Below are 14,621 nucleotides of genomic sequence, written 5' to 3' on the forward strand. Positions count from 1 at the left end.
GCTTTCACATATTTCAGCTTTAAATGGGGATTTTCGTTTGAAAGGCTAACTTCTGGACATGAAATCCAGTGTCCCATGTGAGAAATGTGAGTAAAACTGTTCTCAGCAATTGGTTCTTAATTTTTCAAACAGATATAAGTTGAACAGTTGTGATGTAACAAACTCTTTTAGCTGAATATCAACATTTTATATGTGGTCAAACAATAACTACTGACCCGGTCACTACTGAGCAGGAACCACAGTGGCTGCAGCTGTCTGACATTCATCGGGGTTGACTGGAGGCAGTAACGAAGATGTCTGGACAGGTCGCGACGTAAGCAGTCCTCAGCCTCCTGGTCACTGCAGGTCAACATGAGGAGTTCAGTATACAGTCCATCAACAACATCCAGAACAGGTGCTTTTCTATTTTTGATTACACGACAAAGATGAGCCTTACCTAGGAGAAAGAGCTAGATGCAGCAAGTCTGTGCTAAGTCGTAGCTGATTTAGGACGGCAAGTTCCTCCATCAGGGGCCAGAGCTGGGCCCTGCGGCTGAGCTGCTGCAGCTCCTCTACGGACAAAGGGACTCCGTCTGCGGACTCGTCATGCTCCGACATGGAACAGACTTCCAAGAGCCCTCTGGAGGTCATGCAACACTCCTGCTGCTCCACACTCGACACCAACCTCTCCATCACCCCTTATGGGAAAACATATGGGAAGCATGCCATCATGTAATGTTTCACATTCATGCTCCTGAATGTTTTAATACCAAATGGTATTTCCAAAAGATTTATATTGTAGTTAGGGGAGAATCTTGAAGCAACTCTCTAGATTCCAGGAAACATGTTCAACAAAATCTGACTCTAAAAATAAAGTTCAAGATCAACTCCGAGATGGCAACTGAGCTTTCCTGTTTCAGCACAGGTGATCAAAGTAAATTCAGTAAACCGAGCACGTGGGTTAAGCACATGTGTGAGTAGAGAAACAAAACCATCATCAACGTAGCGCCAATACTACAATTCAAGTGAGAATAGCAGGAGAAGGAAAGTGAAGCTCAAATGTGGAGTTTATTGATAGAAATGTGAGATGAGTTACCCAGGGCAGATACACCCTCAGTGAAGTTTTTATTCAATTAAAAAAAAAAAATTTTTTTTTTTTTTTTTTTTGTTTTTTTTTTAATTGAATAGGAAGGATGAGAGACTTTAAACAAGGAATACAGATCCTGCTGGGACAAAATAAGCCACTATAAAGCCGGAAAATGAACTGGGTCCAGGCCTGATCCGGTCTGAATCCATGCTCCTTTTCCATTTTGGACTTTTCAGGTGACTCCAGTTCTACGTTGACCCACTGAGCCTGATCTGAGTCTGAACTTTTAAAATGTGTGTATATATGTATGCTCACTGATTAGTGATATACAGTAAATGTTTGCAGTACAAGGCAACTGAGAGACAGCTGCATTAATGTCCACAGACTCACAGAATTAGAAACATGGAGGCTGTACAGATTTATTCTGATTCTGATGATATATCTGTGATGTAATCACAGTCACTGTTGTTATATATATAAGAATCTTAGCCCTTATAAATATCCAACAATCACATTTTATGGCAAAAGCTTTTCTGCAACTCAAGCTCACCTGACTTTTGAGGGTCCAATTGGTTGTTTGCTAAGAGAACGAGGCCCCAGGCTTCTAGGAGACTTTCTTTGATGTCCAGTCCGAGTCCAGCACCCTGAAGTCGAACCAGCTCTTGCTTCGAATGAATCATGTTGTTGTCCAGTTTTAGATCACTCACATCCAGGGCTTTACTCAGGAGCCTGAGCTGAGATGCACACTTAGCTACTGACTCCAGCTGAAAAGACAGATGGATATAGTTTCACCTCATAAATATAAGAATATAAAAGAGTGAGTGACAGATGGTACTTAAACTGGCTTTTATATGACTTTATTATTAGACCTAGCTGATGAATTATATCCAGACCTTAAAAGGAAGAGTTTTCCCCAGGGTTTTCTGAATGCCCTTCAGAGCTGTAGCTACAGACACTGGGGTGGACAGAACAGTCTGGATGGCTGTTGAGGTGGCCTGCAGCTCCTGGTGACCTCTATTTTTAGAACAGCAATTTCAGAAGAAAGTACTTCAGACTAAATAAAAATACATAAACAAATACAAATTATTTGTATAAATGATACAAGTATTTGCAAGAAAGGGATTTACTCAAACGTGGCATCAGCGTCTCCCAGGAGAAGCTGTGGCAGTCGGAGGATGAGGTGTTTCTGGACCCACTGCCAGTGCAGAGACAGCACAGAGATGCCCTGAGAGTCGGGTGTCAGTGTGCTGCACACATCCCAGAATCGATCGAGCCACTGTAGCAGCTGCAGAATCTAAACGCACAATGTCAAGTGTTGCAGTTGGAGACCATTCTTGTTAAATTTAAAGTTGTATTTAAATAAAAAGAAGAAAGACAAGAGTAGATGTAAAGAGTCAGATAGCGTTCTAACCTCAAACATAATGTGGTCTGAGATGTAAGGTTGTCCAGCCTGAACAGCCTGCAGGATGAAGTAGCCCCACAACTCAAAGAAGGTTTGCAGGTGCATCAGCACAGGGTGTGGCAGGTGACCAATATCCACAGTCCCTATGAGGAGGATTTGGGTATTTGTTAACTTTTAGAAGCACTAAATTATATTCTAATATAAAAACCAAAGTGCATACCTTTACTGAAGGCCGTGGCTATTTGCAGTACAGAATTCGGACCAGACAGGTTAACAGCACAAGTGCATACAACAGACCTCTCTTCTCTGTCCATCATCAGAACGATCCTAACACACAAACCGCTCATTAGCAGTCCATTTGTTAACACAGCAGATCTGCATAACTTTATATAAGACTCGGAATTAAGAGAATGGCTCCTTATTATTTCAACAGTGGAAAGGCTAGATAACAATTAGTCCCACCTGTTGGCAACTGCATTTAGTGCCTCTAGGAACTCCGTGTATCTTTCTTCATCCTCAAAGTTGCACTTGTTGGCCAAAATGTCCAAGTATTGCTTATTCCACCGCATATCCACCAAAATCCTGTATTCATCTGGCAACACAACATTTGTTTAGATGTTATCATTTACCAATAGATAGATTCAGTTTTCTTGAAGTTTTCCTAAAGTCGTCTAGTAGCAGAAACAGGCAGTAAATTAAAAAACAAACAAACAAACAAAAAACTTTTATTAAGACTTCAATATTCTAGTGTGCGAATAGATTTCACTTTTCTTTCACCGAAGAACAAGAAAACTGTTTACCTGTGCTGTGGGGCTGGAGTAATTCTGCTAGTGACTTGCCCTTAGCAGCAAGCTTGCTACCAAACACAGCCTTTAAAGCCCTGTTTCCTGCTTCCACCTGGACCAGCGCGGCGTCTGCAAGAGTAAACCATCACGTTATCAGGGGATCTGAAGTTCTGAATAGCCATGCCATCGATTTGCAAAACAATTTAATTTGACTTTTTGACATTAACTTTGTTTCGAAGAATAAAGCACCTTTGCTGTAGTCTAAATGTTTGGGTTGTTGTGTGTAGTGTAGTTTGTTTGCACTGTAACAAACCAGGAGCATATTTGTGGCTCTTTCCCAAGTGTGACAGCCAGCTGCTGCGCATGATCCAGTCTCCGTGAGAGGCTCTCTCTGTGAGCAGTCTCACTGCCGTGGGGATCAGCCTCAGAGCATTTCCATCCTCCAGACCCCCCACTGCTTCAGAGAACACCAGGCCTTCATGGACACCGCTGTTCTGCAATACCCTCTGTAGGTCACTCAGACTCAGAGGCTGGCTCCTGCAGAAATAAAACTTATGTAATCACTTCTTTAATGAGAAAATGTATGATTTAGCTGGCGTGACTAACTGATTTACCGTTTGCCTTGGAGGCTGAGTGTGTTCAGACAAAATAAGAGGACCTGCCCATCTCTGATAACAGTAGAGAAGCAGGAATCCTCTGTAGAGAGGAGGGCAGAGGGGAAGCTGTCAGGCCAGACTCCAGCACACAGCAACCCACAGCCCCATTCTTCTGTGTCCAGGATGCTCAAGTGCTGCTCAATCACCTGCTGGGCTTTCTAGAAAGAAAATGAACTCATGTTTATTCATCCTTTATGAAGGCTGACCATTTCAAATATTTCAGGTTATCCAGAGTTTCCCCTGATTTTCAGTGGCCTATCAGAGGCTATCAGGGTTGTTGAAGGGTGGTGGTGTCCACCCTTGACTGCATTTAGCTGGATCTGAGCAGACAGTATGTCTCTGAACACCTCAGAATTCATCGGGCTACTTTTGTTCTGTGCCACATCATCAATAAACACTAGTGTCCCAGTGTTGCTGGCAGCCATGCATGCCCAAGTCATCACACTGGCTCTGCCGTGTCTTACAGATGATGTGATATGGGCTGTTCTACCTTCTCCATACTTTTTTCTTTCCATCATTCTGGTAGAGGCTTGGTTTCATCTGTCCAATGAATGTTTTTCCAGAACTATGCCAGCTTCCCCCCCCCAATCTAGTGACCAATTGAGTGGCTTGTACCTTGCAGTGAGCCCTCTGTTTTTACTTTCATGCAGTCTTCTTTAATGGTAGACTTGGATATTGATACATCTACCTCCTGGAGAGTGTTTGTTCACTTGCTTTGTTGTTGTTGCCTGTTGAGAAGGGGTTTCTCTTCACCATGGAAATGATTCTGCGATCATCCACCACTGTTGTCTCCCATGGAGGTCACCAGTGCTTTCTTTCTCAGGATGTACCAAACCGTAGATGTTGCCACTCCTAATATTGTAGCAATTTTGAATTTTTCTTTTCTCAGGTTAAGGATGATTTGTTTCACCTGCATGGAGAGCTTCTTTGACCTTATCTATCTATCTTTCTATCTATCGAAAAGGTATATAGATATGGATTCCTATACAATATGGAGAGAGATATAGAGATCGATAGAGAGATATATCTTGAAAAAAACATAACAAAAAAATACCTTCTGGTTGGCAGAATTGTGCTGACAGAAAGAGTAGGCCTCCCCACAGGCATGCTGCAAGGCGCTGGGCAAATCCACACCTCTCTGTAGCTGGCAGCTCAGCAGAGTGGCAGCATGAAGAAGAGAAGCCACTGATGAGGCTGGGGAGTCTAACAGGCAGAGGCCAAATGCTTTGATAACTGCTACAGACAAACCGAGGGCTTATTTATTTATTGTTATGCTGTTAGCACTTACCCCAGATAGCAGATTTAACGGCCTTATGTATTTCAATCAGCAGATCACACACACAGTCCCCAGTCATCCCAGCAGTGTGAAGCAAAGTCTTTAGGTCTAGTGTGTCCCAGCACACAGCTTCATGTTCCCCTGGAATGTAAATCTCCACCCCTCTGTTCCTCATAGCTCTGGAGAGCTCCCCGTGCACAGGATCCATGGTCAGGAACAACCTGGGAAGAAAAACAAACAGACAAAAAAACAAAACACACATATAAGAACTGTTGATGAACATTAGTGAATGCAACAAACCAGTGAAAGTTGTACTTTTTTATACTACCTGAAGTTGGGGTGTGGAGTGATTTTGGGAGTGCTCCCATCTATGACACCACGTTCGTTGATGACGAGTGATCCACCAGGCTCCAGCAGAGCATTGAGGCGATCCAGCACTGAGGCACTAATTACATAAATGCACAATCAGTGCAGTTGGTTATAGTGTTTGTGTCACGGCTGACTTTTATATAACTACTGTTCTTGCTTCACATTTCACAAGTAAAAAATGTTTAAGATGAGGAAGAACACAGTTACACATAAGCTAACATTTCTCACTTGCAGAAGTTGACATTGTCCATAAGCAACCAGTCGCCAGACTGAAGGGCCTGGACGAGCATACCATCCAACCACTCAAAACCTCCGTTTGTCCAGCCGTCCTCCAGCTGAGCCAGACGCTCCTTCAGCAGCGTAAAGTCCATCTGAAGCTTGGACATGTCTGAGGACAATACATGTAATGTTACAATATTTTACATACTGGACCAGCAAAAAAAAAAACAACAACAACAACAACCAAAAAACAAAACAAGTAAGACACTTAAAACTGTTCCCTTTATATTTTGTCTGTACTCAATAATTGGTTGTTACCAGTGAACACTTTGAGCTTGGTGTTGAGTTTCTGCAGCAGGAGGATGATAATCTCCAGCTTGTTCAGTGCTTCAGAGTTGATTGTTCCTCCAGTTCTTTGCAGTCCTTCCTGCTTCAGCCAATGGCAGAACAGGCCCCATGTCTGCAGCAAGAACTCCGTGTCCTGGATGCCACCATCAAGTGACATCAATCCACGCCTTATTACCATGGCAACTATGTAATCTACACTCTCCAGAACTTGCTGCCACGGGCGCATGATATCCACCTGCAATGAGGAAAAAAGGGAAAGACCGCAGGTTGACGGGGTCTGCTATTTTCAGGTTATAAACAAAGACCTGAGTTCTCAGTGTCACCTGCTCAAAGCCTCCCAGTAGCTCTGTGGTGTCCATGGCACTGTTCATGGCCATGATTCTGAGGCGATGTCCAGTCAGTAGAGAGAGCAGTCTCACCAGGCTGGTCTTTCCGCTTGCTGTGGGGCCGACCAGTATGGTCATCCAGCCCATCTCCACACACTTCATCAGGGACTCCAGAGGCCTTAAGCACTGGTGTGTGATGGACAGCGGTGTGTCTGGAGCCACATTGGCTCCACCACTGCGATGCAACACAGAGTAGCCCACCTGCAACAGCAAATGATTGGAGGGTAATTTGCAAACTATGATTTGAAATGAAATAAAACAATACAAGTTTTATTGTTTTGACAAATCAACAAACCTGTAGGTTGAATGGAGTGATGTGGAACTCTCTGGGGCCGCAGTAAGGCTCAAAGTCCTCCCCAAACACCTTCCTGAACACAGACAGCACCTATACAGCACGAGAGGAGGTTCAGTATTGCCACTGGTCATGAACTAAAGTATAACTGACTCCCAGTACCCAATAACTGCTATACATGCTTCCCTTAGGCAGCATCATTAGAAGACATAGCATACATTTTCACTGCTATGCAGATGACACCCAGCTCTATCTGTCCATGAAGCCAGATAACACACACACCAATTAGTTAAACTGCAGGAATGTCTTAAAGACATAAAGACCTGGATGGCCGCTAACTTTCTGCTTCTTAATTCAGATAAAACTGAGGTCATTGTACTCGGCGCTGAAAAGCTTAGAAATATGGTATCTCACCAGATTCTTACTCTGGATGGCATTACCTTGGCCTTCAGTAACACTGTGAGGAACCTTGGAGTCATTTTTGACCAGCATATGTCCTTCAACGCACATATTAAACAAATATGTAGGACTGCTTTCTTCCATTTCCATCTCTAAAATTAGAAATATCCTGTCTCAGAGTGACGCTGAAAAACTAGTTCATGCATTTATTACTTCCAGGCTGGACGACTGTAATTCATTATTATCAGGATGTCCAAAAAACTCACTGAAAAGCCTTCAGCTAATCCAAAATGCTGCAGCAAGAGTACTGACAGGGACTAGAAAGAGAGAGCAGATTTCTCCTGTTTTGGCTTCCCTTCATTGGCTTCCTGTTAAATCCAGAATTGAATTCAAAATCCTGCTCCTCACATACAAGGTCTTAAATAATCAGGCCCCATCTTATCTTAATGACCTTGTAGTACCATATCACCCTATTAGAGCACTTCGTTCTCGCTCTGCAGGCCTACTTGTTGTTCCTGGAGTATTTAAAAGTAGAATGGGAGGAAGAGCCTTCAGTTTTCAGGCCCCTCTTCTGTGGAACCAGCTTCCAGTTTGGATTCGGGAGACAGACACTATCTCTACTTTTAAGATTAGGCTTAAAACTTTCCTTTTTGCTAAAGCATATAGTTAGGGCTGGACCAGGTGACCCTGAATCCTCCCTTAGTTATGCTGCAATAGATGTAGGCTGCCGGGGGATTCCCATGATGCATTGAGTTTTTCCTTTCCAGTCACCTTTCTCGCTCACTATGTATTAACAGACCTCTCTGCATTGAACCATATCTGTTATTAACCTCTGTCTCTCTTCCACAGCATGTCTTTCATCTTGTCTTCCTTCTCTCACCCCAACCGGTCGCAGCAGATGGCCGCCCCTCCCTGAGCCTGGTTCTGCCGGAGGTTTCTTCCTGTTAAAAGGGAGTTTTTCCTTCCCACTGTCGCCAAAGTGCTTGCTCATAGGGGGTCATATGATTGTTGGGTTTTTCAGCAGCAGCACAGTTTCCAACATGCTTCTGATAAGAGGTTTTTGCAGTGAAAGTCCTGCCTTATTGGAGAACAGTCCTAGCCCCTCCTGACATGAATATCACCGAGCCAGCCAACTTGGTTTTAAGCTTCTGATAAAATCACAGTGGAGGTATTCCAATAGTGCTATTTGTTGCGATTTAATGTTCTTTTCTCTTCTTATAGGAAGTCAAACTGTTGTAGTCCGTAGGATATCGAGATATTTCAATAAGAGGAAATTCAAAATTGTAGTGGGCTAAACACAAACCCTTGTAGAACACCACATTTAACAGATTGAAAAGTCCAAAGTTACAGTTTCAGTACACTTGGCTTATGACAATGAAGTTTGCTTCCTCGTCTGAAGACATGCAATGTTTTGCGATTCTAAATTGACTACAGATGTGATAAGGAACGAGCACTTAAACTGTATGTCAAACTGTCATTCACATACTTAGCCGGCTATGAAAAAGCTGGTAAAACAGTTTACCTGAGATTTATCAGACTCAGTTCTCATTCTGTCAGCATACACCAATGCCACATGCTGGCCTGGGTTAAAAAATCCAGGTGCTTGGTCAGCCTGCATAAGTTGACACCAACGGAACAAGTCACGCAGGTTGAACTCCCAGGGACTTCCTTTCTGACCCCAATGTCTGTCTTTACACACTTCCTGGACTAGCTGTGGAGAGAACACATTAAAAAAAATGCATTAAAATAAAAAAGCACCCTTTATGCTTTTCTTTATATTTTGTTACATACAGTGCACATACATTAATGCTTTTGTGCATTAAACATAGCCAAAGTTTAAATAATGAGGTTAAATGATAAACCTCATTATTCCAGTTCCCAATTCACATTGGGAACTGGAATTACCCAATGTGAATTGGGTGCACTGTCCATGGACTGTCAGTGTGTAAATATTGATGACAAGACCCAGCAACAGCACACTCTTTAAAGAGTTTACTTGGTTGTTAAAAGGGATCAATTCATGTAGGAGTGAGTAGTTTAGCCACTGCCAAGTTGACGTAAGCATCTGGTGAAGACCCATACTTTGGACAATGCCTCAATCTGGCAATAGAGCTCACTGCTGGCAGACGGGCACCCCCTGAAGTGGAGTGGACAGTGAACACGCTACCTTTGTGGGACCATAAAACCAGCTTTACATGCTTTCCAACCTGGCGCTATGATGCAGAGTAAGCAACTGAAAAACGCGACCCACACTAGCACCTGGTGACCAAGGTGTAAAATGAGATTTTCAGTCCATCACGGATGGCGTTTTCTCTGGTCTGGTGATGCATTATACCTAACACTCATCACTGTCATGTCAGAGATCCATGTCATATAACTAACATAACAGGAGGCTTGTTTATGTTACTTGATATTTCACAGAGACAAAAATGGTTTTGGAGTTTGAAATTCTCAAAACTGGACGACAATATCCAATTTAGAAAAGAATTCAGCAGATCAGTTTGTCTAGGTTTTCATGGCGGCATGCTTTAGATAATTCTGTTGAAATGTAAACCTCCACACAAGCCTGGAACCCTGAGCACTCAGTAAAGCGGACTGGATGGAGGGGACATATTGATGTGGTGACACTTACTGCAGGGTGTCCTCTAAAAAGAAAGCACGCAGGAAATTACTGCCAGACAGTGCAATCCTGGTTTAACCAGAACAGATCAGGTTGATTTGAGCAAACTCTCATTAGGTCATCATGTCTTTTAGCAAGCAATTAGCCCACTTTTCCCTTAAAGCCTGAAGAAATGCACTGATGGATTGTGGCATAGACAAAAGACCTGCAGAGCAGGTCAGCCACTAATCAGAAGGTCGGTGGTTCGATCCCAGGCTGCCTCCTGGCTGCATGCCAAATATTCTTGGCAAGATACTAACCCCATGTTTGCCTACTGGTGGTGGTCAGAGGGCCCAGTGGCGCCAGTGTCCGGCAGCCTCGCCTCTGTCAGTGCGCCCCAGGGCAGCTGTGGCTACGATGTAGCTTGCCATTGCCAGTGTGTGAATGTGTGTGTGAATGGGTGAATGACTGAATGTAGTGTAAAGCGCTTTGGGGTCCTTAGGGACTGAGTAAAGCGCTATACAAATGAAGGCCATTTACCATTTACCATGGATCCATGCTAGCTTATCAATGGCACCCTGCTGGTGGCAGGGTAACAGCATCAATATTTCTTGACCTACGCTTTGGGTGCTTTAGTACCAACTGACCATTGTTCACATGCCAAGCCTACCTGACTGTTGTTGATGAATGAGACAATCGTCTCTGTCCACAGTGGATACATATTCTAAGGGTTGCTTCTAGCAAAGTAACACATCAAGTTGCAAAGCTCAAATCACTACAAACTAGTTGTTTGACCATGAGAACGAGTTTGCTGTGCTCAAACAGGCTACACTGTCAATCCAATACAGCGTCTTTGGGATGTGGTGGAACGGCAGATTCGCTTCATGGATGTGCAACCGACAAATAACAACCAACTGTGTGATCCTATTAAACCAATATGGACTAGAAACTCTAAGGAATGTTTCCAGCACTTTTTTAAATCTATGCCACACAAAAATTAATCTAGTTTTGGAGGCAAAATGAGTCCAACCATGTTCTAGCATCAATTAAGTAAGTAGATATAATAAATGTGCGGAAAACCTAACAGAAACCAACAAAATAAAGGAAAAGAGAAAAGCATACCCTGTTACTGAATTCGACCATTTTGATAACAATTTCCTTGTCGATACTGGGAAAAATCAAGTCTCCTATGAACTCCATGTCCTTGCTGGTGAGCTGGTCCACAAAAACCTGGGAAGACAGGGCCAGATAAGAGTTCATGAAAAAAAGCAACCAGAATATGAATGATGGAGTCGCTCATCTGGCTGATCCATCATAGTTCAGAGGTCATTTTAAGGTTACTTTGTAGAATTGGAGTGTTTTACAAAAACTGCCTACATTGTTTTTGCACAACTGCACAACTTTTCTGAACAGGCACAGATGTCAACACTGTAGTTTTCACATGTTTATGGTGTGATAAGCAATCACAGTGACTGAAATTATTCACAAATAAAAAATAGCTGAAACCTGACACACCAAGTCTTTTTTTATCCCCTGCAACAAGCACATTATAAAAATCTTACTCTTAATTTTTAAGTGGATCTGGCCAACTAAATAACTGTCTATTAAGACTATTCTACCGCCCATAAAAGCTTTTCTATGAAAATAAAAAAATAAATAAAAAAGCAAAAACCCTTAATCAGGTCTTACCTGAGTGAATCTGTTGAGGAAGGATTTGGGCAGCCCCTTACGCCCGCCACCTTGAGTGAAAGGGTTCTGGCATCCAAAGATCTTCGTCTTGTCATGCTGTACCTGAAAGCTCATGGCCAGTTCTGGAATGTAGATCTCTGCTCGGTGATCAAAGCAGGCGTTCAGGCCTTCCAGCACTGACTGAGAGGCCAAGTTCAACTATGATGGAAAAACACCAATAATACAGCTGATCAGTCTAATCAGATTGTTTGGAGTTTGAAAAACATTAGAGCAAAACTATAAAATCAGTGTACAAAACTGCAAGAGTGCCAGAAGAGTGATCCCTACCTCGTCCAGTACCACCCAGTGCCCTGCCTTCAAAGCAGCCAAAAGGGGGCCATCGCGCCACGCAAACTCTCCTCCCTTCCCACCCTCCACTGGGAGATCTGTCCCAAATAAATCGGTGACATCCTGCAGAGAGTGTATGTCATCATTACCAGAGGCTTTAGAGTCGAGTTCAGAGCACAGTGCTGAGCATGTCAATTTACCGTTTGCTCCGACAGGTTGATTCTGACCAGATGGTTTCCAGAAGCTTTTGCTAGTGCAGCCACCAGGCTGGTTTTTCCCACGCCAGGTGAGCCCTCGAGTAGCACAGGCCTCTGCAGCTTCAGTGCCCGCAGAATCCTCTGAGCATTCACTGCAGTGGTGCCTGCTGCAATGGCGTAGTTTGACAGGCTACGGCTCTCGGTGTGAGGCCCTGGAAACAAAGGCATTATAAGACATTACGCAAACACCAGTGAACTCATCACAAGCACTTAAGCAGTTGTATGTGTGTTATCATGGAAGACAGGTCCACTGTACACTATCGGTCAAAAAGTTATTCTAGTTATTTATTACAATTCAAGTCATTCAAGTCAAATGAATAGCTTGAAATGGTACAAAGGTAAGTGGTGAACTAACTGCCAGAGGTTAAATAAAAAGGTAAGGATACCCAAAACTGTAAAATGATGTACATTTCAGAATGATACAAAAAATGGAAGACAGACAGTCCATCATAACACTTATAAATGTAGGTGTTTCCTACAGAGAAACTGCAAACAAAGTCAAGGTGTCAGTGAGTACAGTTTCCTTCACCATTAAAAGGCACTCAAAAACAAACTCTGACAGGAAGAGGTTTGACAGACCCAAAGACACAACTGAATCAGAGGAAAAGTTTCTGGGAGTTAACAGCTTGCATTGTCCAAGCTATGCCAGAACTGCCTCAGGAAAAAGAACAAGATGGTAAGCTTGAAAACGTGGAGTGACCAGCACAGTCTCCAGACTTAAACCCCATGGAGATGGTTTGAGATGAACTGGACAGAAGAGTGAAAGCACAGAAACCTACAAGTGCCACACATTTATGGGAACTTCTGCAACAGATATGGGAAGAACTTCTACTGGTTTTTATTGTAGAACGAATGCTTTCAGCTGTTATATCTGCCAAAGGTGGTTACTTTGATGAGTCAAAAGTTTAGAATACATTTTGGTCTATAAATTGATTCCTCCAATTGCTTATTTGTACTATGCTTTCATTTCAGAGTTCAGTGAGACATTAAAGCGGCATCATTTTCAATAAAAAACTGGAAAAATGGGGTGTTCTAAAACTTTTGACCGGTAGTATACATGAGCATGTGTAGTTTCATGTAAAGAAAGTCTTTGTAGAAGTGGTGCAGAACAGGATCCACATCTCGGAATAAAGCAGCTGTTCTAGAGCGGGCAACTAGCCCTCTATGGGTGGACATAGAGCTACTGCATCACATTGTAGTGAACTTTATTGCACTAAAAACTCAGCTTGAATTAGATTAGATTAGATTAAAATAAAAAAATGGTGTGGATATGTCCAGGCTATTCTAGCCCGGTGATTCCTTAATAGCACATTAAGGAATCACTAAATGTATACCTAATGCGATGTAGAAGGGATCAATGCCAAAGAAATCTTCTCCCCACTGAGGCTCCCGTGGCAAATTGCTGTCATACACTCTCAGGGCATCCATTACATCCTGGTCCAGCTTGGTCATCTTGCTTAGTCTCTGCTGCAGGAAGCTCAGGCACAGACGACGAGCAAGGAGGACACCGTCTGCACAGGAGGCTGTGGTCCCTGCAAAGAAGCCAGAATGGATCTACCAACAATTTCTTTCAGTCCCAAACTTTCAGCGGAATTTAAACATAAGCCGTCAGCTCACCTGAGCCGATGCCATCGATATAAACGAGACAAGCAGCGTGGATGAAGGCAGTAACAGTGTCCAGACGCAGGTCCCACTCGGCTTCATCTTCATCTTCAATAGCTCCCATGGTCATGAAGCTATCTTCATCCCGCTCGCACACAGCATTGAGGAAGTTGACCCATGAAAGAATGTCTCTAACACTCAGGATGCAGCGGCGGCCAAAGTCTTGCTGTGTGAGCCACTCGATGAAGTCTAGCATTAGCTCTGCAACGTCCCCACCTGTGTTCAATTAAAAAGTTATATTCACCTGCTTGAAATCAGTCATTTTAATTATCACCTTGTTTAACATAACCTCTAATGAGAACTCAATGGCAACAGCACACTATGGAAATTCCACATCTGCTACACAACTCAATATTCACTCTGGTTTTTAGCTCTTCTTTAGTCTCAAACTTCTGAGAAACGTGTATCTCTTTAAATGCTAAATAGTCTCCCATGTTCTAGACTCGAGGCTCTAACTACACCTGTTATACTGCTCAACAAAGTGTGTATTAGAGCTGTCTTTTTTAAAATGACTGCCTGCTACTGCTGGAAACAATGTGGAATTGTGGGGACAAACCAGAAGAATAAAACTGAAGTTAACGAAAAAATATCATACATGGTTCATAACATAAAAGTCAAACGCTTTTTAAACTATGCACTTGGCCATTTTAAACCCGGTGAACTGTAAATGGGTTACCATCAAGAGAGAGGCCTGAGCGCAAGTTGTGTTGGATGATCTTAACCAGGTCACTGCGATTGTTGGTCTGAGGGCACCAGATCTCTGTGAAACGATTTCGTAAGGCTGGAGAGAGCTGTGAAGAAACATACATGCACAAGTATAATCACCTCTGTAAAGTTCCATCTCACAACTTCAGCACATAAATAAGTCCATTATCATGACTTTGTGTTT

At 43.0% G+C, this 14,621-nt stretch overlaps 1 protein-coding gene across 1 annotated transcript in view; it reads right to left on the reverse strand.

The window, feature by feature from the left end:
* The window catches only part of mdn1 (midasin AAA ATPase 1), a 61,051-nt gene that overhangs the window by 23,959 nt on the left and 22,471 nt on the right, over positions 1 to 14,621 (reverse strand). Inside the window, exons 33-58 of the mRNA XM_085134102.1 lie at positions 14,409 to 14,523; positions 13,688 to 13,948; positions 13,405 to 13,602; positions 12,014 to 12,222; positions 11,814 to 11,936; positions 11,487 to 11,684; positions 10,920 to 11,027; positions 8,721 to 8,909; positions 6,803 to 6,892; positions 6,445 to 6,708; positions 6,092 to 6,356; positions 5,783 to 5,942; positions 5,514 to 5,630; positions 5,198 to 5,406; positions 4,964 to 5,112; positions 3,868 to 4,067; positions 3,567 to 3,790; positions 3,269 to 3,382; positions 2,931 to 3,060; positions 2,689 to 2,795; positions 2,478 to 2,611; positions 2,194 to 2,360; positions 1,960 to 2,080; positions 1,617 to 1,830; positions 437 to 677; positions 216 to 339 (exon numbers count right to left, since the gene is read on the reverse strand). Coding sequence (XP_084990228.1) covers positions 216 to 339; positions 437 to 677; positions 1,617 to 1,830; positions 1,960 to 2,080; positions 2,194 to 2,360; positions 2,478 to 2,611; positions 2,689 to 2,795; positions 2,931 to 3,060; positions 3,269 to 3,382; positions 3,567 to 3,790; positions 3,868 to 4,067; positions 4,964 to 5,112; positions 5,198 to 5,406; positions 5,514 to 5,630; positions 5,783 to 5,942; positions 6,092 to 6,356; positions 6,445 to 6,708; positions 6,803 to 6,892; positions 8,721 to 8,909; positions 10,920 to 11,027; positions 11,487 to 11,684; positions 11,814 to 11,936; positions 12,014 to 12,222; positions 13,405 to 13,602; positions 13,688 to 13,948; positions 14,409 to 14,523 — 4,431 coding nt within the window. The remainder of the gene's footprint in view (positions 1 to 215; positions 340 to 436; positions 678 to 1,616; positions 1,831 to 1,959; positions 2,081 to 2,193; positions 2,361 to 2,477; positions 2,612 to 2,688; positions 2,796 to 2,930; positions 3,061 to 3,268; positions 3,383 to 3,566; positions 3,791 to 3,867; positions 4,068 to 4,963; positions 5,113 to 5,197; positions 5,407 to 5,513; positions 5,631 to 5,782; positions 5,943 to 6,091; positions 6,357 to 6,444; positions 6,709 to 6,802; positions 6,893 to 8,720; positions 8,910 to 10,919; positions 11,028 to 11,486; positions 11,685 to 11,813; positions 11,937 to 12,013; positions 12,223 to 13,404; positions 13,603 to 13,687; positions 13,949 to 14,408; positions 14,524 to 14,621) is intronic.

This window comes from Neolamprologus multifasciatus, chromosome 15, assembly GCF_963576455.1.
Source record: "Neolamprologus multifasciatus chromosome 15, fNeoMul1.2, whole genome shotgun sequence".
NCBI lineage: Eukaryota > Metazoa > Chordata > Actinopteri > Cichliformes > Cichlidae > Neolamprologus > Neolamprologus multifasciatus.